Source organism: Leptodactylus fuscus, chromosome 9 (genome assembly GCF_031893055.1).
Source record: "Leptodactylus fuscus isolate aLepFus1 chromosome 9, aLepFus1.hap2, whole genome shotgun sequence".
Classification (NCBI taxonomy): Eukaryota; Metazoa; Chordata; class Amphibia; order Anura; family Leptodactylidae; genus Leptodactylus; species Leptodactylus fuscus.
The window spans coordinates 37,515,835-37,541,831 of NC_134273.1; the positions used below are offsets into that span (position 1 = coordinate 37,515,835).

At 41.1% G+C, this 25,997-nt stretch overlaps 2 protein-coding genes across 2 annotated transcripts in view; one reads left to right on the forward strand and one right to left on the reverse strand.

Moving 5' to 3' along the window:
• STIMATE (STIM activating enhancer) overlaps positions 1-25,997 on the forward strand; it is a 372,954-nt gene that overhangs the window by 80,072 nt on the left and 266,885 nt on the right. The window lies entirely within an intron of this gene.
• The window catches only part of CACNG2 (calcium voltage-gated channel auxiliary subunit gamma 2), a 98,379-nt gene continuing 90,793 nt past the window's right edge, over positions 18,412-25,997 (reverse strand). The window contains exons 3-4 of the mRNA XM_075286867.1: positions 24,096-24,236; positions 18,412-19,986 (exon numbers count right to left, since the gene is read on the reverse strand). Of these exons, the coding sequence (XP_075142968.1) occupies positions 19,457-19,986; positions 24,096-24,236 (671 nt within the window). The 3' untranslated portion in view covers positions 18,412-19,456. The remainder of the gene's footprint in view (positions 19,987-24,095; positions 24,237-25,997) is intronic.

Genomic DNA, 25,997 nt, shown 5'->3' on the forward strand with positions numbered 1-25,997 from the left:
CCTCTTGAATTATTTCAGGGACCGCTGAGTCCTATGATCGGGTCACACGACATCATGGCGTTTGCAGGAAGAGGTCTGAAGAGGACGTGGTGGAGGTGAGTGAAGCTGTTATGTTAACTCACCTCCCCAGAGTATAATAATACACTCACCAGCCACTTTATTAGGTACACCTGTCCAACTGCTCGTTAACACTTAATTTCTAATCAGCCAATCACATGGCGGCAACTCAGTGCATTTAGGCATGTAGACATGGTCAAGACAATCTCCTGCAGTTCAAACCGAGCATCAGTATGGGGAAGAAAGGTGATTTGAGTGCCTTTGAACGTGGCATGGTTGTTGGTGCCAGAAGGGCTGGTCTGAGTATTTCAGAAACTGCTGATCTACTGGGATTTTCACGCACAACCATCTCTAGGGTTTACAGAGAATGGTCCGAAAAAGAAAAAACATCCAGTGAGCGGCAGTTCTGTGGGCGGAAATGCGTTGTTGATGCCAGAGGTGAATGGCCAGACTGGTTCGAGCTGACAGAAAGGCAACAGTGACTCAAATAGCCACCCGTTACAACCAAGGTAGCCAGAAGAGCATCTCTGAACGCACAGTACGTCGAACTTTGAGGCAGATGGGCTACAGCAGCAGAAGACCACACCGGGTGCCACTCCTTTCAGCTAAGAACAGGAAACTGAGGCTACAATTTGCACAAGCTCATCGAAATTGGACAATTAAAGATTGGAAAAACGTTGCCTGGTCTGATGAGTCTCGATTTCTGCTGCGACATTCGGACGGTAGGGTCAGAATTTGGCGTCAACAACATGAAAGCATGGATCCATCCTGCCTTGTATCAACGGTTCAGGCTGGTGGTGGTGGTGTCATGGTGTGGGGAATATTTTCTTGGCACTCTTTGGGCTCCTTGGTACCAATTGAGCATCGTTGCAACGCCAAAGCCTACCTGAGTATTGTTGCTGACCATGTCCATCCCTTTATGACCACAATGTACCCTACATCTGATGGCTACTTTCAGCAGGATAATGCGCCATGTCATAAAGCTGGAATCATCTCAGACTGGTTTCTTGAACATGACAATGAGTTCACTGTACTCCAATGGCCTCCACAGTCACCAGATCTCAATCCAATAGAGCATCTTTGGGATGTGGTGGAACGGGAGATTCGCATCATGAATGTGCAGCCGACAAATCTGCGGCAACTGTGTGATGCCATCATGTCAATATGGACCAAAATCTCTGAGGAATGCTTCCAGCACCTTGTTGAATCTATGCCACGAAGAATTGAGGCAGTTCTGAAGGCAAAAGGGGGTCCAACCCGTTACTAGCATGGTGTACCTAATAAAGTGGCCGGTGAGTGTAGTAGTTCTGTTTTGGATGTGTTCAATCTGAATGAAACAGCCGGGTGAAACTCACAAATATTCATGAAACGATTCTCACTTCCTGTAGACTACTGCACCCCACCACAATAATGAAATGGTATTGGCAGATCTTGATACAGTTGATTATGAGTTCAGATTATTAAGGGTTCAAATGGGCAATTACTTACCGCTGGGCCCCCTTGCAGCCTTGGGCCCCAGGAGACAGCACACTCGGTGCTTATTATAACCTGATTAAATAATTTGACCTGATCTGTAAAGTTGTTAAAGTTATATTAATCTGGGTAAGAACTCTTACACATGTGCTGTCCTCCAGTAAGGTCAATATTGCACCACCTGGTTATGCTTGCCGATAACCTCCTCTGCCTGCCGCACTGCTCTTCCAGGTCATGGGCTCTGTGTTCGATGGTTTGCCTATAGGGTACACTGGCCGTTTCAGAAACTCTAACCTTGCTGTCTGCTCCCAGACAATCTTCTGCACTTATGAATTAGTTAAGGCAGCTTGTCTATCTGTAATCTGCCTGAGCAAAAACTTCTGAACGTGCTGTAAAGGTGTCTGTCTGTTTACCTGTTACCTGACCTCAGAACTGCTCCTCATACATGATTCTGCCCTGACCTCTGCCTGAATTACCATAATGAACATATCTGTCCTGACCTTGGACCATACCTTGACTAGTCTCTTGCCTGATCCCCTGTTGCTGCACACTAGTGTCCCTCGGGCCGCCTGGATTAATGTGTGCCTATATCAGGACTACTCCTAAAGTTTGCAACTGGTAGTTCCCTGCAGCAAAGATCAGATCCCTGTACAGGAATTAAAGAATGAAAATCAAGGGATCACTCATGCAATGTCCTCAGGAGTACCCCAAAACTAAACCAGTTAGGTGACATGGTGGGTCCACACCTGCTCCATGTTACGGTCAGCAATGGATTTCTCCCTTTATCACTAGGCATATTTGCTAATCTGGAGTTTGGCTAACAATTCCTGTACTGTCAGCCATATTATTGTTCATTTATGGATGCAACAGGTTTTCGGAATGCTTATTAGGACTGTAGTTGATGAGAATTCAGCTTTCATATGTTCCTTAGGAAAGGGAAAAGTGCGGCAACATGGGCTCCGAGAATGTTGCACTTTATTCTGCTGCATCTTTTCTTTAGCCCTTTCTACTGGTCCTTGAAAAAATTACTGGAACAGAATATTAGTTCTGGTAATAGAAATATTAGCAACATACAGCATATAAAAGCCCTTTCTAGGTGCTATGGGCTATATATCGTATACAAGCTAATTCTATGGTAAAATAATAGCCCCTATATCTACAATGTGCATGTTCTACTTTCCGAGAGTATTGTAAGTCGCCAAAGGCATAGACTCAATCACGAGAATCCAAGCAGACGTGCAGCCAGCAGACTTATTTAATAAAGTCTTCTTAGTGCAAATACGGTGCAAAACTATAAATGGAGGCTTCATCCTGTCAGCACTTTGCATCCTTTATTGAATAAAGCTAACTGATGCAATGATGTATTTGCCCTTAAGACAGACAAAGGAAAATCCTTTGATGTATCTACTGGGGCTACTTTATGCTTCACGGTGTATATTACAATAAATTAATAGTCGCTTTGTACCTATTGCTGTGATATAAAAGCGGCATTAAGCAGGCTGTTAATGGAACTGATAGAGGATGGGTTTTAACTGTATTTCTACATTATAATGTGTGTATTTGGATTTGTAGCATGATGTATTCACAGTATATCTGTGTTGTGCCTGTGTAGTTAAATGAAGCTGTGATACAAGTGACTGTCTGCATGGAGGATACTGAGCGCAGAGAAGTGATGGCAGGGAATGCTGCAGGTGGGTGGACGCTGAGTTGCCCCCACACAGCTCCTACTGCAGCCTGACATGAGATGCTAGGTGCAGAACATTTCTCACTGTGATAGTGGACTGCAGGGGATAAACAGGCCTGCAGTGCGGGTGTGCGAGGCAGAGCACAAGGAGAGAGGGAGGAGGGAGATCCAGGGAGAAGGAGGGGGAAAGAGAAAGGAAGGATAGAAACAGTGAAGGAAGAGAAAGGAGAGAGAAAGGACAGACAGAGGGGGCGACATGGGGTTGATGAGGTGGGATGTGGGGGAGGGGAGAGCAGGCAATTGTTGAGTGACACATAAAATTTAGACAGGGTTAACAACTTGCTTTTATCTCAGATATCTTCCATTATATTGACATTGAATCGCTTCATAGGATATTCTGAGGATGACCATACCCGGGCAATTGTGTATGAAGATTAGGAGGTGTAAATTACGGTGCAAGGTGTTAACATCATATTGCGCAACCATTTGTGATCTATTCGCTGCCCTCTGACCACAATGGTAGTGATAGCGTAAATTGACAAAATGCATATCAACATTGTTTCAGGACAGCTGAGTCTTTATGGAATCTTCCGTAATATTGCATGTGGTCAACTTAAAGGGGTTTTCTGGGACTACAATATCCTTAGCTTACTGCAGCCTTAGTCCCATTTAAAGGCGTTTGTCCAGTTTCAGTAAATAAATGGATAATAAAAAATTGTACAAATTTCCAATATACTTTCTGTAATAGTTCCTTATGGGTTTCCACATCTCTGATTGCTGCCATTCTTTGTTTACGTCCAATGGGTAATAAACAGTCCATGGTCAAGGGATATACGGTCCATGGTCATGTGATGGACACAGGGGTGCATAGCTTGTTATAGTCATTACATAGTAATCTAACATCTGTCCTGTAACAAGCTTTGCACCGGTGTGTCTATTACATGACCATGTACTGTACATCACATGACCATGAACTGTACATCACATGACCATGGACTGTATATCACATGACCATGGACTGATTCTTTTTTTTTTTTTTTTTTTTTTAATGTAAATTGTGAGCCCCACATAGAGCTCACAATGTACATTTTTCCCTATCAGTATGTCTTTTTTGGAATATGGGATGGAAATCCATGCAAACATGGGGAGAACATCCAAACTCCTTGCAGATGGTTTTATGCCCTTGGCGGGATTTGAACACCAGGACTCCAGCGCTGCAAGGCTGCAGTGCTAACCACTGAGCCACCGTGTGGCACCTGACCATGGACTGATTCTTACCCACTAAAAGTAATCAGAATGAATGACATCAAGCAGAAATCTAGAAAACCATGAGGAACTGATACAGAAAGTATACATATTGGAACTGATACATATTGGAAAATTGTATAACTTTTCATTATGGAAACTGGACAGCCCCTTTAAGTGAATGGGACTGCACTCACTGGTTTCTTCGGTCAGCTGATCAGTAGGACCTCTACCAGTCAGATATTGATAACCTAACTTAAGACAAGGACACCAATATGATTGACCTGAAAAACTCCTCTCGTGCTGCGTTCAGGTTTCCGTTCAGGGGGTCTGCTTGAGGAACCCCTGAAAGGAAACCTAATCCACTTAAGAAAGACTATTATGACTATAATGGGGTCCGCGGGTTTACTCTTGGTTTCCGCTCGAAAAGGGCAAAAAATGTGGAGAGAAAAGCGCTGCTTGCAGAGAGGGGAATGGAATCCCCAAGCGAAGTTGTGACGCTGGTGTGAACCCACCCTTACAGGAGTAGTCTCTTAACAGACACCTTGAAATAGCCCAGCACATATAGAGTTGACATTGTGACAGTGCACTTTCTTGGCTTCATTAACACTTCATCCTACTGATCAGTAAGAACACAACAGTTGGACTCCCGAAGACTGGACATTGCTGGCATGATGGTTAAAAATGATTTACAAGTGGCACAGAATGGCTCAAAAACAAAAGAAGTAATAGTCACCTCACTGATCCTTCAACGTTTAATGGGTCCCTGCTGGTCTCTACTTCCTGGTTCTTTCTCAGTACTCAAGAAATACAAGAACACAACAACTCAGCCATTCACTGGACATAGCAGTGACTTACCTCAGAAATAGGACCAGCAAGTAGAGCCCTTCAAGGACCCGGTAAGCATTGAAATCTGAGCGGCGGGAATGGTGAGTTGACTATTACTTCTTTTATGTTTTTATGCCATTCTGAGCTGTTTGTAAATTATCTTTATGTAGACAACTCCTTTACGTCCTAGTTTACAGTGTTCGCTTTATAATAAATCTAAATGGCACGTCTCTATCCAGTCGCAGTGTCCATCTTTGTAGAAGTGACCCAAAGTGGAGCCATATTTGTCATCATTGTATTGGTCTCTCAGCGGCTGATGGTAAAATTGTCACCTTGTTATTGCATTTCCTGTTGTCATTGAAAATGTGGGCACCACAACAAAACAGAAGAGCACCAAGATTTTTGTAAAACAATTCATTTACACATCTTATTGACTAGTATATGGGCAATTATACGTTTTGGATGGAAATCTTCTTTAAAGCAATAAAAAAAGCAGCATACAAATCTGACTGACTGTAACTTTGGTAGTAGACAGTAATAACATTGCCATTCCTCTTTTATCACAGGTATGCCATAATTCTATGACTACCCAGAACTGCATCCACACACAGAACTGTACATGAGGAGTCATGGTAAACAGGCACACAACATGGCAGTGGTAACATGCTTAACTGGGTATGAGGACTCCTCAGACAGAAAGGAGTCCTCTCTTGAGACATCTCTGCTGGGTATAAGTCCAGACAGGGATCACATTCCATACAGCATACAGACCTCAAACCATTGGATCATTTAGATGTTGCCAGTGCATCTGTTATCCTCCCTTTAGTGGATGCCTTGAAATATTGGGCTCTATGTCATGGCAGATGTGGTTTAAATGGAATCTATCAGGACTTTTTGGGATGCTATGCCACAGGTCCTTATGGACTGGTGGTTTAGTGTTCCGCATAGCCCTATTCTATCTCTGTCCATGGCTGCTCTAAAAATCCAAACATTGATACATATCTAATCTAATATCTTTGGTGCTCCAAAGACCTAAGAGCCTTAGTGGGCCCCAAAAGGTGTCTTTCGAAATATGGGAGACCAGTACTATTAATGATATATTATAGTTGGGGGCCTGGTATAAATTTTGCATTGGAGACCAAGGGCTTCATGTTACACCTGTGGCTCCCAACATCTGCATAGTTGTTCACTGAAGTCCAGGAAATACATCTTGGCTTCACTGCGTATGCGTCTGTGGTCTGGTGTATGCACACTGAAGCCAATGTATACAGCTGTAGCCTAGTGAAGCACCGTGCAGGAGCCAGAAATACAGTAGCTGGGTATGTATAAAAGTTTTCTTCTCGAATTGTGGGTATGGTCAGGACTGCAATAGGGCTATTTGGGTCAGTAAATCACTGGCCCATAATGGTTGTTCACTGTCCTAAATAGATCTGAAGTGTTCCCTTTGAAGCTGAAGAAACATTGGGGCAACTTTATTAAGACTGGTGATTTGTACGCCAATCTAAATAAACGGCCCAATTGGCATCAGATTGTAAATCCATGCCAGGTAGGAACTGGCATTGACTTCCATTCTAACTCATGCCAGAAAACTTGCATGACTTATGATAAAACAATCAGGTCATGGTGGGATCATATTCGACCAATAGAGATGAGCGAATACTGTTCGGATCAGCCGATCCGAACAGCACGCTCCCATAGAAATGAATGGAAGCACCTGGCACGCAGACTTTGCCGGCGGCCGGCCGCTTAACCCCCCGTGTGCTGGCCGCTTCCATTCATTTCTGTGGGAGCGTGCTGTTCGGATCAGCTGATCCGAACAGTGTTCGCTCATCTCTATCGACCAACTTGACCAAACCCATTCAAAGATTGCGGCGAGCAAGGAGTGGATCTGGGCTTGAGGATCACATTTGATGCAAGAAAGGGCCTTGTGCAAAATGTAAGCCTCAATATCATTCCTCTATCCCAGAAAACTGGTATAGAGTGCATAGTGAATTCCCCCCATTGAGTTTCTGTTGCTGTTTTTAGTGCAGATTTTCCAAAATCAAAGTAATGGATAATATGAGGGAAGGACTTTACTTAAACTTCATGCTGAATCCTCAATCTGCACACAAAATATATAATCAAAAACTCAATGTGTGTCTTCAGCCTAAAGTGGTTTTAATATATTACAGAGCAGAAGCATCAATAAGAATAGTACACACCAAAAGAATGATGAAAACGAAACTTTTATTAAACAACAAAAAAGACGTGTAAAAAAAATTACACAATTCAGCCTTAAAAACATTAAAAAGAGTGAGTCACCACTAAATAAGCCATGAGTGACTCACTGATGTCTTCTATTCTGTTTTTATTGTTTTTAGGTCCTGTGTAATTTTATGTCTTTTTTGTCATTTAATAAAGATCTACTATTTTTGGTTGGCATGTGTGCTATTATATATCTGACACATCTTTGCTGCACTGTTCTCAGCTGAGTGCCGGGCCCCTTCATTTCTGATCAATTCCGAGTTACAAGTGAGTGGCGTATAGAGTCATAGACTTTCCTTTGTTCCTTATACTGCTCATGCCCCTATCCACGAGGAGCTAAGAAGAGCTAAAATTACGGGTGCAAAGTTACGCGGCGTATACGCTCGTAACTCCCATTGAAATCAATGGGATCTTTTTGAGCGCGCAAACTCTGACACGCCGTATACGTGCCAGATCACTCTCCACTTTACTACGTGTGAACTCAGCCTTAAAGAAAACCTATCACTAGGCCTGAAAAGCCCAATGATACACCTCATCTGATAGGCGCTGTCACCTTGAGCATTTGGTTTCTCCAAATCTGTTCAGCTATTCCAAAGATATAATCCCTTTCAGTGTTAATGCAAATTAGGGTCTACTAGCCAAGTGGGCAGTAACATAGTAGTTTCACTGGGAATGAGGTACCTGTGTACTGTATGTCCTGCTGTGTTTCTCCCATTTGGCTATTCTATGCTAATTTGCATTAACTCTAAGTATAAGGCCCCATGTCGTAGAAACAAAGCGCTTTTGGCTGCTGTGGAAATGCATTTTACAGTACAAGCAAAGTGAAAGAGATTTTTATTCATATCATTCACATATTGCAGGAAAAAAAAGCTCTGGAAAAGCTCCCTTTTAAATCCCCCCCCACAAAAAAAATGCTGCACGTGTGGGCGGGTTCACACCTGCGCCCGGTCTCTGCTTTCAGGTTTCCGTCTTCTGCCTGAGAAACTGGACAGGAGATGGAAACCGGCAGTCAGTTTTCAAACCCATTCATTTGAATGGGTTTTTAAAGTGTCTGCCCGTGAGCGTCTTCTGACGCAAAACCGTTTTTTTTAACCGGACACAAAATCAGACATGCAGGACTTTGTGTCCGGTTAAAAAAAAAACGGTTTCGCCACGGAGACCAGAAGACGCTCATGGGTGGACACTAACTGCCGGGTTTCCGAAGATGGAAACCCACACAGCGGAGACTGGGCGCAGATGTGAACCCGCCCTAAACCTGTAGCTGTGGGAACACAAGTGTTTTCTCTATAGACTAGATAGGGGAAAAAAACACAGTAAAACACAATGAAAGACCTCGCAGTAAAAAACCCCAAACACTACAATATATTTTCCGCTGTGTATTTTTAGATGTGTGGAGTCTTAGCCCAAAAAGGCTTATATCTTTGAAATAGCCTAACAGATTTGCCTAAGCAAAACACCAAAATGCTCAGGATAACAGCGCCGATCAGTTGATGTAAGTCATTGAACTTTTCAGACCTTGTGACTAGTCCTCTTTAAAAAACTGACCAAAAAAAATGGTCATAAACTTCTAAACTGTTTAGGCAAATGTAGGGAGTCTGTCACCAGGAATCTTGGTATTAAACCACAGTGCATCACATAGGACATTATGCCGAGCACCATTAAATCTTCTACAGGGTCCACAGAATCCATTTCCTTAAAAAACCTGTTTTAGAAATAGGCAAAGGGGTTATCCGGTTTCTAACATTGATGCCTTAGGATATCTTATAAGTCTATAAGACGTGGTAAAGACAGCGCACGTATGCGTATGCATGTATTTTATTTTTAATAAGTCACATAATTCTTGCTACGGCAGCGCTTTTATAAAGTCCAATCCTTATGACAGTAGGTTATTGTGAAGTTCTTTCACCCGGACCCCATGCTGATCAGCTGTTTGAAGAGGTCAAGGCACCCAGAAGTACCGCAGCCTCTGCTGTCTAATGATGTCATAATTATTGGTCACATGGTACAGCAGCAGCTCAATACCATTCAAGTAAATAAGGCTGCACTGCAATACCAAGCACATCCTCTATGATATGTATGATAGTCAGTGAAGACGCCGTAACACTCACCCAAATACTGCACCCTCTTCAACCAGCTGATCTGTGGGAATCCTTGGTGTCAGACCAAAAGAGGATAGGTCATCAGTGAATAAGTCCAGGAACATCCCTTTAAGGCGAAGCCCCCTGCTGTGGAAATGCAACTTTTTTATTGCAAATTTTGTTGTGTTTTTTTGAGCCAAAGCCAGGAACGGCTACAAAAGGAAGTTCTTATATTTCTACCTAATGCTAAATCCATTACTGATTTCGGCTTAAACAATGCAGCAAAATTTGCAACAAAAAAGCTGCGTTTCCACAATGTAGTGGCCTCAGCCTAAATAAGGAGTTCTCCTCTTGGCACCACTTTTACGTTGCTAAAGCAATAAACCGCCTCCAACTTGGCTCTTCGCTATAGGAGAGCTGGGGTTCATTGAAATCAATAGACACTATGCATGTCTGTCATTTATATTGACACCATACGTTTTTCCTGCAGTGAAGTATTAACATGGCATTTCTGCAAAACTTATAGCAAATTATAGGCGCTCCCAGCACGTGATCTGCATAACAGTCCCTTTCAATGAAGATATTACCATACCCATTATCTTAAATTAGTATTGCAGACCCCATTATGGAATCTATCAAAGTAAACAATGTTGATCTCTGACTGGTTGTGTGTATATTTCACTCATTTGTCTACTAATAGTATTAATTGGCTTCAGTATTTTGGCGGCCTTGTTACCTCTTTGTGTGGTTGTGCTGGGCAATGGAGTAGGCTTGGTCCATTTTAGCACCTATAATTAGGTCTAGTGTATTTTAACATCTCCTATCCATATTGTAAAGATTCTGGTGTCACTTGTAAATGTATGAAAGAATGTACAAATTATCCACTAGAATCAATTCCTTTGTATATGCAGCCCGTAAGATGAATCCTTCTGGGAAGCTGTTCCTCAAAGCATTATTCAGAGACCTCTATGAAAATTGAACGGTACAAACCCTGGTATATCTCATCCAACTAGACTCTGGCTTAGGAATATACAGAGTATGCTCAGCTGGTTGCTTTGGGTTATAAGTGGTATATTCACATGTGGCAGATTTGTTGCAGAAATGTCTACAGATGAAAATCAGTTCCATTCATCTGAGCTGGCTTATTTTGGCAGCGAGCACATGGCTTTCTGCAAGACCCATTTAAATAATTGGAACAGTTGCAAAAATTTCTGCAACAAATCAGCAGCTTGTGAAATGATACCCTTAAAGTGTACCTAACGTTTCAGATGACTTTTCCGGATACGCTTGCATGTATGTGCGTGACGAGTAAAGTTCTGAATTATATTTTGACTGTATTTTCTCTGGAGTACCTGAGCTGGCGGTTGGGACTAGCAGCTATGATGTCTCCCATACACAGCACATGGAGAAAATAGAAGACTGTGCTCCCTAACACAGAATCAGCAATAGCACCATATACCGTAGGACATTCTAGAGATGTTCTCAACAGTATTCATGTGAATAAAGCACTTGGGCTGAGATATAAAACTTACTGTTATCTGCAGCAGCCTCTGTTTGCCGCCTACTTCTCTCTTATTCACATCTCCTCTTTCAATAGTGTTTGATGGACACAGGTAGTCTTATACATCAGAGAACTCACAATCACTTTGAAATCTCTGCTGAACTTCTCTTTGAGAGATCAAGTGGAGAAAAAGGCATTTTTCTCTGATAGGATGTAGGACAAAGTTTCTTATTATTGTTGAGCAAGTAGTATTTGTCGAATACCTTGCCGGCATAGGAATAAGTGCAATCGGTGTTCAGCTGATTACACGCATTCCTATGCTAACGAGATATTCGACGAATACTACTCGCTCAACACTATTTCTTATATTTGTCCCATTACTATTTACATACTATTTATTCAAAGGTTGTTGACTACTTACGCTAGGTTCACACTAGCGCCCGGAGTCCGTTCTGAGCTTTCCATCTTCTACATGTAGAAGACGGAAAGCTGTCAGATTGGGTCCGGCCGTGAGCGACAGTGAGCGGTTTTTTTTAAAACCGGAAACAGAGTACTGCATGTCCGACTCTGTGTCTGATTTTAAAAAAAAGGTTTTGCGGCAGAGAGCATAAAACGCTCACCGGCGCTCACGGCGCTCACGGCCGGACATCTTTCAAACCCATTCAAATGAATGGATGTGAAAGAGTCCTGCAGGTTTCCGTCTCCTGCTCAGTTTTGTGCAGGAAACGGAAACCTGCATGAACGGAGACCGGGCGCAGATGTGAACGAGTCCTTAAAGTGACTCTCTCACCAGTACCCGGTAAGTTGATCCCTGAAGATAAACAGGCTAGGGTCACATGGTGTTTTCCCATTGTGACTCACTATCATTGCCAAGATATCACTGTTTTTGTTAGTATGCCAGTAAGCATACTTGGAGAAAAGAATGCTTGACTACTCACCTCTTTGGAGCAATGGCGACGCCTTTATTGCTCCAGAGAGCTCAATTGCATATTGACAAAACCAGGAATATCTCATCAACGGAGGCAGCGATTCACAATGGGAAAACACAGTTTTATTCAAGTGACCTTGACTTATCTGTCTGCGGGACTGGGTGATATTCTGGGTTGTGGTGACAGACTCCCTTTAATTGAGCCATATCCTGTACATGAAAAATACCTTTGTGGTTTTTGGCATGCTGATTATGTGGCTGGCTTTTCTCCCTATACATGGAAAGGGGTGAAATCTGCAATAAATCTGCAGCAGAATCTGCATGTAACACTAGTGGATTTTGCTGCAGAATCACCATGGTGAAACATCTCCACCACTTGTGGACGTCGTCCAATACCCCTTTATTTGTTTTTTCTTAACGTAACACTTGAACCCAATATTCTAGATTTCGACGAGTCTTTGACTCTTCATACACAATAACATACTAGAGGAGATATACCTTATAGATACAAAAATAATCCAGGGTACAAAATCAGTTCTCAGTATACATTGTTACAATGGGTTTCCAGATATCCCATCTTTCTCTCCGCACCAGCCTCACTCACGATCTCTCTGTTCCTCTCGTTTCCTCTCTTTCTCGCTGTCTCTCGTGTCCGTGCAGTCTCACTCTCTCTCGCAAGGACATTGCTATGCCATGACAGATATACACATCACAGGCAACTTTTAAACTCATCTCTTGTTTGGATGTCACAGTGTTTAGCGGAGACAAAAAATAAAGAAATAACAATCATGTTATATCCCAAGTTCCCGTAATGAAATAATTCACCATATCCATCTTCTCCTCAGGACGTCAGTTACATATTTACATTTATTTATATCTGAGTTTTTTTTTGTTGTTTTTTTTATTAAAAAAGAACAAAAAGAAAATAAAAAAATGACCTTTTTCTTTAATTAGAAATTAAATGTAGTTGGAAAAAAAATCCCTATTTTTCTTCCCCAGGTTTTGAGGTGGGACTGTTGCCTTTTGTATCAACACTCCTCCAACTGAGGTTTGCAGCCACATCTTACGATTTAGAACGGTACATATGAACAGATGCTGCCAGGCCAGGCTTTTAGGACCACGTTATTTAAGCATAGTTATTAAATAAATAATAAAGCAAATAAATACATGAATAGTAACAGTTTCAGAAAATAATACATATTCTGACCCAATACCATTGAGTCGGAAAAATTTTTGTATACGCTCCCTGAGGCCCCAATCGATAAAATAAATATTCTGAGGCACCGTCTTAAAGAGGGAGGTTCTAGTAGAAATGAAAATACAAAATATAAATATATTAACAAAATTGCACGAAAACACAAAATTGGTTTCTACCAATTATAATCCATGCATGATGTTATATAATTCATCCTATTGTTTCATATTCTGCTCTTTATAACTTATTACTCAATTTAAACGTCTCTCTATAATCCTCTTATTATGCTACATAATCCTCCCCTATAATTCCTCTTACTACTGTGCATAAATGCTCCCTATAACTTCTCCGTAGATGTAATAATCCTACATCTATTTGCAAACAATATTTGCGTCTCTATATTTAACCCCTTGCATTGATCGGCATAGGATCCGTGGAAAGACTCAGCGGGGTCGCCCGGTCTAAAGCTGCTCTTAGTGTCCTTGGTTCTTTTCTATGTATGAACAGCAATTAACGTAGGAACATGGATCATGGTTAAAATATTTAAAGGAACACTCCAAGAAAAACTGATATGTTGTGCGATGCCGGGTGTAGGACCACAGGGGGCAGAACTCCACCACCTCACGTCCTACTTACTATATACCACACGATTTCTCAGTTATCTTGGAGTATTCTTTTAAAGGGATCCTGTCTCCTTTCCTGATTTGCCGTTTTACTAAACCTTGAAATAACAATTCTGGCTCAGCTTTTCTTATAATTCTGCGTGGTGTTCTGAATAAACTGACAACTGGGTGTTACCGTACTTATCAAAGGGGTGTGTCCTGCACTGGCACTGTCAGCAATAAATGGACAATGTCAAGGACATTGTGACTTGTGACACCCACTTGTCAGTTTATTTGCTTTCTAGGAGGAGTGACACAATTTTGAGGTCTAAGAAAGGTTATTCCAAAATATTCATTTAATGAAGATTTCAAGTGTTTATTAAAACAGATATTTAGGGAGAGCCGCCAGGACCCCTTTAAAGGCACTGCACGCTACTGCCCAGGCTACATAGTACAGTATAGTCATGAATGCTACATCGGCGTGATCTGGGCTGTAACTATAATTCTAACCAATATATTATGTGATAACAATATGCCATAAGATGCAGTAAGGCCTAATCCAGACCACACATTTAACCATTTATGGTCACACTTGGCTCCAAATTAGCAAAGAGTCTAGGAAAGAAGATGGCCAGTGATGGCCCATCTGGCCAGTGTGATATAGCCTGAGCATTAAGTCTGATCGAAAACTACCACCATTCCCACCATGAGTGGCATTGTTATTGGACACAATTGTCTATACAAGTGTATTTGTGAATGGTTTCTACAATGTTATCCAAGATCTATCAATTGGAATGGGTTGCAACTATAATTGGGTCATTTTGTTTCAAGAGTCCCAAGGCCTCTCTGCTTCATAAGAGAACAGCAGGGATAACTGCATGAAAATGATCCAATGTAGTGACCCATTACACAAAATAAAAGCTTCACTTTGTAGTGTATATAGATCCTATACAGAATTATATTCATTCAAAGTTGTTGCTGAGACCAGAAGCTTCATGTGCTAATATTTTTTATTCTACAGCTTGTCTGGGTGCTTGAAAATGGAGCTTAAAGGAGTTTTTCAAGCATAAGAAATTGATGACCTATTCCTCGAAGAGGTCCTCAATATCACATTGGCATGGTCAGACACCTGGTATGCCCACCGATCCGTGTTGTCTCTTCATTACTTTCCAAGTACAACGCCATACATTGTACAGCAGCTGTGCTTTGTTTTTTAAGCTCAGCCCCCTTCACCTCATTGGGACTGAGCAGTAAACAGGCCATGTGATTGCTTACCGGATCACCACTTTGGCCTTGATCAGCTTATCTATGGGGGTCCTGGTGTCAGACATTAGCCAATCTAACATTGATGACCTATCCCCAAAAAACCCTGTTTATGCAGGTCATTGGGTCTATTCTTAATATCAAAGCCAAGAAGTATAGGTCTCAGAAGATAAAACTTAACTTTTAATAGTTGATAACTAAAAAATACCCGAATCAACCAAAATAAATATTAGGGTTAAAATTCCCAGAAAATGCTCAGAATCGGGGAAACCTCTTAAGATGTCCATTAGAAAGGCATCAGACCATTCATATATTACAATATAAGGTGTGTACTGTTAGTCCGTACATGGTGATCGGGAATAGTGATGTCAGGAGCGGAGTAGATAATGTAAAATTCATCTTGCCTCCAGCCTCGTCACATATACATAGAAAACATGGCAATCCTCCAAAATGATTGCCTATATTAGGTATTTCCCTTTAAGAGTAAATATGCTACCATAAGGAGTTTTAATACAATAGTGATGGTGTGTTTTGAGAAGCGCGTACTCCAAGGTGCACCTAGATTATGGCAAAATAAATTCTCCCTATAAAAATGCCCTTAAGAGAGGTCCCTTATCTCCGAATCTCATTCTAGCATCAACCCGACGCGTTTCCCCAGTTTAATACTGGATCATTAGGGGAACATGGTAACAGCTAGGCGGTCTAGAGCCGTTACTTCCGAGCATTTTCTGGGAATTTTAAACCTAATATTTATTTTGGTTGATTCGGGTTACTATTAAACGTAACATTTTATCATCTGAGACCTATCCTTTTTGATTCGGAAATATAGATTTCTAATAGTGTCCCCTTGGTGGGTCTCCGTGTCAGTTAGACCCTAATATCTTAATACCATTATATATTTATATTCGCTTACCTGCATGGGACATCATAATAATATCACAGGTACATTGCAGTCATTTGAGTTATCAATATGTAAGAAGTCACGCTAACCTATTACTTCTTCTTAAGGATCCACCTTTTTAGTGTTTGGCCACTTACAAAATATGGAATCAACCAAAATCTTCTAAAAGTGTATTTTTATTTAGATTTCTTAGCCTAGCTCAGGGTTCTTCAATTTTACTCCTTGGGCTTAAACTGTTGAACCCTACAGTTGGAACTCTCCAAGTAAATATGGCAACCAAGGTGATTTTACTTCTGGTTAGCTTCCAAAAGGAACGTTCACTTCAACTTAGCTAGAGACAGATGGTTTTAGTCAATTTATAGTAGTAGGTAAAAATATAGGACGTTGGTCCAGGGATTTCTTCTGATTATTATATCTGAAGTAACTGCGAATTTTGCTTCTTTACTATGTGGTATCTAGTTCACAGGGTTTTGTTATTGCCTTCAGACTGGATCAGTACAGTATGAAAATAAAGAGGACCTTAAATGGGTTGTCCAAGACTAACCATTAATGACCTATCCTTGAGATCGGTCAGGGTCAGACACCTGGGCCTACACCAATCGGCTGTTCTTAGCACAGTGTATGGAGCCAGAAGCAGACAGCTCTGTACACTGTGTAGTGGCCCATATTGGGATTACAGCTCAACTCCCATTCATTTGTTAGTGGTCTCCAACGCTACAACTCCAAGCTGACAACATTAAGTTTGCAAATATTGCATAGCTAGTTGCATCTAATGTTAGAGAATGCAGTCGCAAAAAATCAAGCGGTGTTGGGTTTCTACTGGTTTTCTTGTGAGATGCCATGTGACCCCATTCACCATCTTTCAGTGCAATATAGTAGTACTACGTTGGGATGTTGCATCGTGTGACTACATGGTGGCATTTAACTCTTTCCCTAATGTGGTCTTGCTCAATACAAGCCATGGAGTGGAGGCTCTATTTGGTTGCTGAATCACGTTCTAACTGTTCCTAGAGATCTGTCTAGTGACGGTCGCTGCGGTTTCCACAGTCCTACTTCACCTGCTCTCATCTGCTGTTCCATATTACATCCAACGTAGTCATCTGCCGTCAACAAGCTATGCTACTAAAGAACACCATCAGCTCCAAGTATTTTCTTTCTTTTATCACATAGTGCATTGGGATGAACAAGAAATTGAGTTCCAAGAGACCCCTAGTTCACCATTATCTTCTACAGGCGGACGACAGGTAACCTTCAAGCTCCTCCCCTTTATGGACAGCCAAAAAGAACATCTATGTATTTAAAAAAATGCTCCTTATATTCAAAAAGAGCAAAAGTCTAAAAAGATACAGTCCCTTTAAATTAAATATATTAACACTATATGACCGACATAGAAAAATAAATATATATATTTAACTCTGTATACACATACATATATTTATATAGAGCGCTATAAATATATACATCCATATATAGATATAGTCATACCTATATATTTATATGTATAAACACCTCCATGTATGTGTTCAAATCTGCTTGTCCGTCACATTGTTGGGAGTCACTGACGCAACATTTCGGAACAAAAAATATTTTCTGTATTTTTTTTTTCTATTTTTCTTCAAGTCTGTAACGTGGCACTGACTTTTACCACAGTGCAAATATTAAGAGACGTGGACTAAAAACCTGGCTTGGCACTTTCTGCATCCGAACCTATATTGGCCCTAGTGAAATCGAGTCTTAGAAAAAAAGAATTGAAAAATAAAACAGAAATAAATGAATCAAATCATAGACCCCACCCATTTCTTCCCACCCCGCAATCCCAACATTTGTGTTCTTGAAAATCTCATCCCTTTTTGTTTGTTTTTTATTTTTCTCAATCCCTCCCACATTTTTTTTTAACCCCAATATTCTCGTCCTTTTGCTTCTTTTTTTTTTTTTTAGTTATTTAAATGAATCAGTAAAATGAACGGGTACATAGAGGGATTCATGCATTTTTTTTTCGTTTGGTTCATTCTATCCTTTTCGGGAATTTTTTTTTTTAATGTGTTTTGATTTTTTTTGTCTTTTTTTTTTAAGAAATCTGTTTGTTTTGTTTTTTTCTTCGCTTATGTCAGTACTTTGTTCTCGGTAACTTGCTTGCTCTTGTTCTGTTTGGGTCTCTAGCCCTTGCAGTCTTTGCGTACCACCATTGCTTATTTAACCCCATTCACTGTTACAAGGTGAGCTCAATGGAGGAGTTAAACCAAACAGGTTGCTTGTATAGGGTCAAATAAATTTAGTATATAATCAAATATAGTCAGTCTAGTAAAAAAAAAGTGAGTAATAATGGGCATCCTGTGATATATATATATATATATATATATATATATATATATATATATATATATATATATATATATCATCACTACTTTGGATAATATTATGATGATGTACATATTGACATATTGTATGATACATGAGATCGCTATACACTGGGAGATATGCTGTACATTTATGCAAAGTACTTACTGTATATGTACACCTAATACAGTATGTTTAATGTGCCATGTATTACTATATTTTATCTTTTTGCCAATAATATGCTGTATTACATAATGTATTTTTATTGGTAACTGTCCATCATGGATACCCATTATTATTCATACATTAAAGGGACTAAATCCTTGTTTTTTTCTCCTCCTATACAAGCAACGCCATTTTCGACACAGTCTGCATCCTCAATAAAATATCACCTCAAAATGATATATACTTACTGGAAGAGCCCCAAAACCATGATGCCATTTCACAGTGTTTATAGGGTTATATAGGGTTAGGTAATTGCAATGTGGTTTCTAGACCATAAATGTCAGATTTAGCAGCTGGTTTAAGATTTCAGACAAACCACGTAGGCCAGATAGAACAGATTTGCATACTACGCCAAAAACAAGGAAACGCCAGTAACCACTCTGAGGATATTTTCTCAAGGATGAAGACTTTCTTTTACACATACAGATCTGTGTATCAGACTCAGGCATCTGGTGTCAAACGATTCCTATTATCCTATCGAAGGAAGGAAAGTGGCTTTTTCCAGAATTTTTGAAAAAAAAAAAAGTTTTTGTTCTGCAGTTGTTTTCATCCTGTAGCTACGGATGGACAATTGCAATGCAGCATTTGGGGTCTGTACACATGGACAAGGTTGTCCTGAGCTCGTATTTCATGATTACTACACTTTCAGTAAATGGTTTACTGCATCATGAAAACTGATAGATAACTTGAAAGTTTTGCGTTTAAGATTTGTTGCCATAATGGTGACAAAAATTTTTTCGGACTTATTTTAGAACCAAAAATGGGCCATGTGTCACACTTAATTTACAGCCCAAAGCTTGATACACAGATCTCTTTATCTAGACCATATTACTTTAGCTTTCTGACCCTCATTGATCTATCTGTCTGTGTCTTTCTTCTCTTCCTCCATCTTGTTTCATACTGGGGTGGTCCTGCGATTGGCTGTGTTGGTGTGCGCAGAGTCCTTATTATCTTTGGGTATACAGTTATGAACTTGGAGGAAGCTGTTATCCGAGTTATAAGTGGCTGTAGGGGTCCCGGCCGATTTGAGAGGGTCGCGGCTCAGCGTGTACATGGAGATCTCAGTGGAGGGAAGGGTGTTGAAGCCCTTGAGGCCCACAGGAGAGGCATCACGGGAGTGGGATGGCTCCGTTGACCGGGAGCTGGAGCGGCTGCGCCTCTGATAACGGTAGCGATAACTTGGAATGCGAGTGATTGCAGAGGACTGGAGGTAGTCCGTTGCCCGTGCTGTGGCCCTCAGCTGTTTGTGGCGGTCAATGAACATGTGAACAGCAAGCACCCCCACCATTTCAGCAATAATGAAGGAAAGGGCCCCAAAGTAAAAGGACCAGCCATATGAGTAGCTGTTTTTCTTTGAGTCGCTTTTTGAAGGGTCACCAGCATTGGCAGATATGTACACAATGATCCCAATGATGTTGCTCAGGCCTGTGGATCATAGAAAAAGAGAAAAAGTGAAAACAGGAAAAAAGCAGTAAACATTGTAGGGTATTTCTGCATAGAAAACTGATAACATTAAAGGGATTGGTCTACAAACCAATAGGCGATAAATGGGGGTCTGACGGATCATGAGGACAGGGACCTCAAATCTTCTGTGTAAACAGAGCAATAGTATATATATATGTGACCACTGCTCTGAACTGTGTGCCTAAGGAGAACTGGCCTGTCTAATGGTGCGGTCAGGCACGTGCTCCCTCATTTCCTGAGTGATTGCATATCATAGGTGCAAGATTATCCACCCTGGATATACTACTAATACAGAATGCAGCAGAATCAGGGAGGAACTATCGCTATAGCATGAGCCTGTGTAATAAACTGATGCAAACAAGAGCTAACTGACATGTTTATGATGAATTGGAACACATTCAGTCCAACACTCAGGCTTTCTAGTAGAACCTTAAATGGGTTGTCCCATCTCAAGGATCCTATCTATACTGGTAGCTTATGTACTGGTAAATTGAAAACTTTTCCTAAATATATTGCTTTAGAAATTCTGCTTTGTTTGCCTGTTATGTGACCTTATTCCTCCCATTGTTTACACAGCGTTGCTATAACCACGGACCTATAGGAAAGTGACGTCAGTTACTTACTGCTCTTGCTGTTAGGACAATAGTTCAGCTAATTGCAGTTTGCTGATAAAGCCGAGTCTGTTATCTCTCTATGTAAACACACAGATAACACTGAGTCCATTCTGTACAAGCATCTGCATATTATCTGATCTGCATAAGCGTTCTGTGTCTGTTCAACAAGAGGGAGGAGGGGAGAGAAATACAGGAAGTGAGAAGAACAGACTTTAATGGGGGTTATCCAGAGTTAGAAAACCTGGATGTTTTCTTCTTCTAAGGAAGTGACATCACGTTTCTTGGTTGAATAGCCATACTGCAACTCAGTCCCATTCATTTGAGATGCATTACCATATGCATCCTGAATATCCTGCATATGATATTGCATCCTGAGAAGATGATAGCAGCCATGGTTTCTAATCCTGGATAATCCCCATTAAGGCCAAAGAAATGTGGAGGTCTCAATATCTTTTGTACTTTACAAGGAGTTTTTCCTCTCCCACAACACAGACCATGCCTCTTTCTCTCTCCCTTCCATGTAACCCATCTTCCTCCTCCATCCACACAGCCTGAGCCCCACAGTAACATGGACACATGCTGCACATGAAAACAAAGAAGAGGACAAAAAGCAGGGAGATGTATTTTAGGCCACAACCACGGGGGGCGTTGTGAGCACACTTACACAGAGGACAGGGGGTTACTGACTACTGATTAAGTGAGGGACACTAATCTGGTCATGTGACTGGGACTGGCGGTAAACCCACCAGATGACCTTAGGTGCTGCCATCTACTTTGTATATAATCCCATCTACATTTCAGGATGCAGAAAGGTTTCTTAACTGAAAACGCTTTTAAGCCAAACAAGTCATGGACGACAACCTCCTATATGGTTTATTCATAGTATTTGAAATTACTATGATCACAATAATCCGCACAAGCTCCTCCATGTTTATTACAGACTTTAGCCAATAGTCACCTATTTATACTGTCTATTTATACTGTCTATACAATACTTTGTCTCCATTGCTATGTGTTGTAGTGAATATAATAATATAAAGCTGCACTGAGCACTACAGTATGGGTTAGAGTAGCCTGCAAGTATCTGAACAAATGCATTTGCTTTGTATTGAACCTCCATCCTCCACTTTGTGTAACACCATAGGTACCTTGCTTGCTTACCCCGCGCCCTTGGCTTTGGTTCAAAGTTTCAAGGGTCTGTCCCTGGAATTTTTTTGCCCCAGGAAATACTACTGTTCGTCAGTAATAAATGGCTCTGTGCTTCTCATTTCCTGTATGTTAGATGATCATGACTCATCTACGCTCCCTCCTGCGGTCAGAGCAGTGGATCAATGGTCATTGCCTAAATGGAGTTGTGGCAGAAGAGGAAAATGTATTCACACTTTGCTGCTACAACTCGACTAATCCTGCCAGTCATAGAGGTCTGAATACACTTACTGAAGGATGGGAAACGAATATGCGATAGACATTGCAGGGCTTTATTACAGAACATAGATGGTTCTGCTCATATTCTGCATCTTTCAATATAAGAAATGCCTTTGAGGGCAGCAGAATATTGGCTAAACCCCAAAAGAGCTTCCTATAATCAATGTAAGCCCTGGACATGAAACGGGATAGGTTATATGACAAAGAATACAAGGTACATCAATAAAATAGATTATTCTATACATAAAATAGATATAAAATACACCATAGTTAAAATAATTTTCAGAACAATGCAAACTGTCTTGCACATTGAAAAATCCAAGATCCAGGCGCTATGCTCATGACCGTGTGCATTGTACTGGTCAGTGAAAATGGAAAAAATGGCGCACAGATTGGTATCTGTGATTCATACTGACCACACACTTGGATGAATGGACAGAGATGCAAAAAACAGACATGTATAGGGTCTGCTGTATATTTTGTGGCTCAGTTCTACGTCCTGGACACACAGCTGCAAAAACAAAGGCTGTGTGTATGGGCTCACAGAAAATGGTGGAACCATGTATTATAGGCAATTGTGGATTTTATGCACAAAATGACATTTGCATGACGCCTAATATGTTCAATGTCCCTGGTGTCACATTGCTGCATTCTCCAGCTCTATCTGGCATGTGGCATGGAGATGCACAGTATTATTGTACAGGTACAAAAGTCAGTGTACAATAAGAGTGTTGATCATGTGAGCTATGCTAATTGTACAAAACTTTTCTGACAGTGTACTGTGTCCATCCAGCATGCTGCCTGCATCTCTCCATGCCTGATGTCAGGTTGTGCGGGATAACGTAACTACAGTAATAAAGAGGCTATGCGAGGACTGTACCGTACTTCAGCTGCAGGTCCATAGAGTAGAATAGAATTGGTCAAGAGTTGGAACCTGAGCAAAGATGAGCTGAGAGCAATGAGACTTCTGCCTCCCCTCTCCCTCCTCGCTGCGCTCCACAAAGCTAATCATTGGGGTGATTGATATACAGTGAATATGTTCATAAAGTGTCCAGAATGTATTGTAAAAAAGATTCCATCCTCAGGTAACCCCTTTAAAAGGGATGTACCAAAAGTTATACTTATCCTCTATTCACATGTTAGGGGATAAATGTCTTATTGGTGGGGTCAGACCACTGGGACTCTTCCATTCACATTAACGCGAGTACCAAGTTCCTCCATATAAATGGATGATGGGCGCACATGAGTACTGCTGCTCCATTCTCTTCTATAGGATTGCCTGAGATAGATGTATCCTAGTTCTCACTGTTCCTATAGAGATAAATGAAGCAGCACAACCAAAACTCCAATGAAATATGGAGACTTGGGATCCCCATTTTCTTGAAAGGGAGGGGTGCAAGAGGTGTGATGCCCACCATCAGACACTTATCCTCTATCGTGTATATAGGGAATAAGATTCATTTGTGGTCAACCTCTGTAAAGGGAACCTCTCATTGTCACAAAGTTTTGACTTGTCATAAGGGCAGGTCAGTAAGTTCAATTGGTAGGATAGGAAAGTTCAGTTGTTGAGGTTCCCATCAATCACTACAGCACCATACATAGACTTTCTATGAATCCACACACTTGCATTGCTCTTCAAATACAGCCCAACAGAAAGAAAAAGGGGCCCTTTCATCTTAATAACACGTTACCCTTGGTAATCATCTGGTTTTAGCTTAGTGTATGGATGTAAGCTGTAATACTGCAGATTGATGGGGGCTGTGGTCTCGGACCCCAACTAATCCAGAATTAAAGACTAAGGATAGACCAACAATACAGATTCTTGGAGAACCTCTTTAACTCTATTGCTCTGTGCAGAATTTTGACTACTGCTTTCTGCTTGAGCTCTTACATTGATACTTTATAAAAATAAATCCGCTCATATTTATTTTCTGCACATTGTTGACCAAAACAATTCTATAAACTGTTCTTTTCAGACAGGCATGTCTTATATATAACACATTTTTCACCTTGAGGACTAATTTATGTTACCTGCAGACACAAAGAAGATGCCAGCACTTAATATGATATTGTGTCGAGTTTTGTAGAACTCGCTGGCAGCAATGCAGAGTCCTCCCATGAAGAGTAGGATCACACTGAGGATAGGGAATATACTGGAAGCCCTCACAGCCCCTGTAGAAAGAAAGTGACAGGATCAGATAGAGAACAAGTCTGCTGCTTGAGCTCTGAGCATCAGCAAGACATTGTGACAAACTCTTTTCGACTCTGATAATAAATTACTGTAAGTACATTGTCTATACAATTGTAAGGTGGGGCAAAATGCAGATCTAGGAAAAATCCCTTTATTATTATCTATGTATTTCTCTTGCATATATACATCGGTGAACCTGCTCACATTTCCCATCTCTTCCCTTTGGACCGCCATGACCACTTCACCACTTCATCCAGCTGTGACTTGTCTCTGTAAAGTTTGCAACATAGACATCTTTGACTCCACACTTCTCCATGCCCCTGACCCATATATATATATATATATATATATATATATATATATATATATATATATATATGCGTTAGACGTCTGCATCTCAGCACAGGAGTCGTGATGACGTCTTATCATCGCCGCCTGTGCTGAGATGCAGAGGTCTAAGCCAGCCCAGGACAGGTCCGCTCAGTTTTGTTTTCAGAGCAGCCTATCTTGGGCTAGTTTAGACAAAAAAAAATTTATTTTATTTTTTTTAAAAAAGGTGCTGCCTGAGGTGGCCGCCTCACCTCACCTCATTAGCAGTGCGCCCCTGCTACCGATATCCGATCTGGAGTGAGCACACTGGGGATCAGCCTGTTTGTCGCGTGCACCTTCTCATGTGGTAACTGTCTCCATAGCCCGTCCTACTGGTTTGCTGGGGGCGACTGCAAGTCCACAGTAATAGCTGTCCTCATTTGGGGTGATGCCTTCACTGTTGAATCTGTCCAGGACCTAGTCTGTGGCCTTCTAGCAGTCATAGATGGCTCCTGGGAAGGTAAGCCTTTTAGGCTCATCAACGTGTATGCTTCCCCTATGGGGGTCGAGCGCCTGGAGCTTTTCCAGGTCCTGCGGACTCAGTTTGTTGCCACTAGAGCAGTGGTTCTGGCTGGGGATGTCAACTGCCCTATTGAAGCCGCCAAATCCTTTAGGACTGGAAGGACCTCGTGCAGTGACAGTCTCCCAACCAATCTCTATGTAGCGCTGGGGGACCTGATCTGTCTGGATGTAAAGGACCTCTAAAAGGAGATGGAGGTGGAGAGTACTATGCCACCATCTTGTATAAGCGGAAGGGGGAGAGATGCGACTTGAGATGCAGGGTGTGGGAGATTCCTTCCCTGTACATGGGGATCTGAGCCGGACAAGATATAAGGTTGTATACAGTGCTGTTTTATTGCATAGGAAGTCCCTAATCTTATCTAGCAACGTTTCTAGCAATTTCACTCTTTTAGCCTTGAAATACCTGGACTGACCAATAACCCTAAAGACAACAATAGCAAATTAAAAAATATGCCAAAAAATATTTTAGTACTTCGATCAGCTCTGCTATGGCGGCCCCATGCTAACACTGCAGAGAGTGTACAGAGTCGTGCTTACATTGTATACTGTGTTAAAGCTTCGATGCCGTTTGACAAGGGAAGAGGAAATTTGAGTAATCACCTAACTACAAAGTATTTCCGGGCTTTTGATGTAACTGTCACATTTAGACTCTTGAGTTACTGCAGAGACGTAAAACCTGTCGCGTCTGATGGAATATTTACGTGGTGACGATATAGTTATTGATGTATTAGAATTAAAAAAAAAATATTTCTGCAAATGTTTTGTAGGAAAAAAAAAGGTGTTTACATACAAAAGTGTGACAAAAAGGTCACTTAAAAATGAATTCAGTAGACTGATATAATATAAAAAAA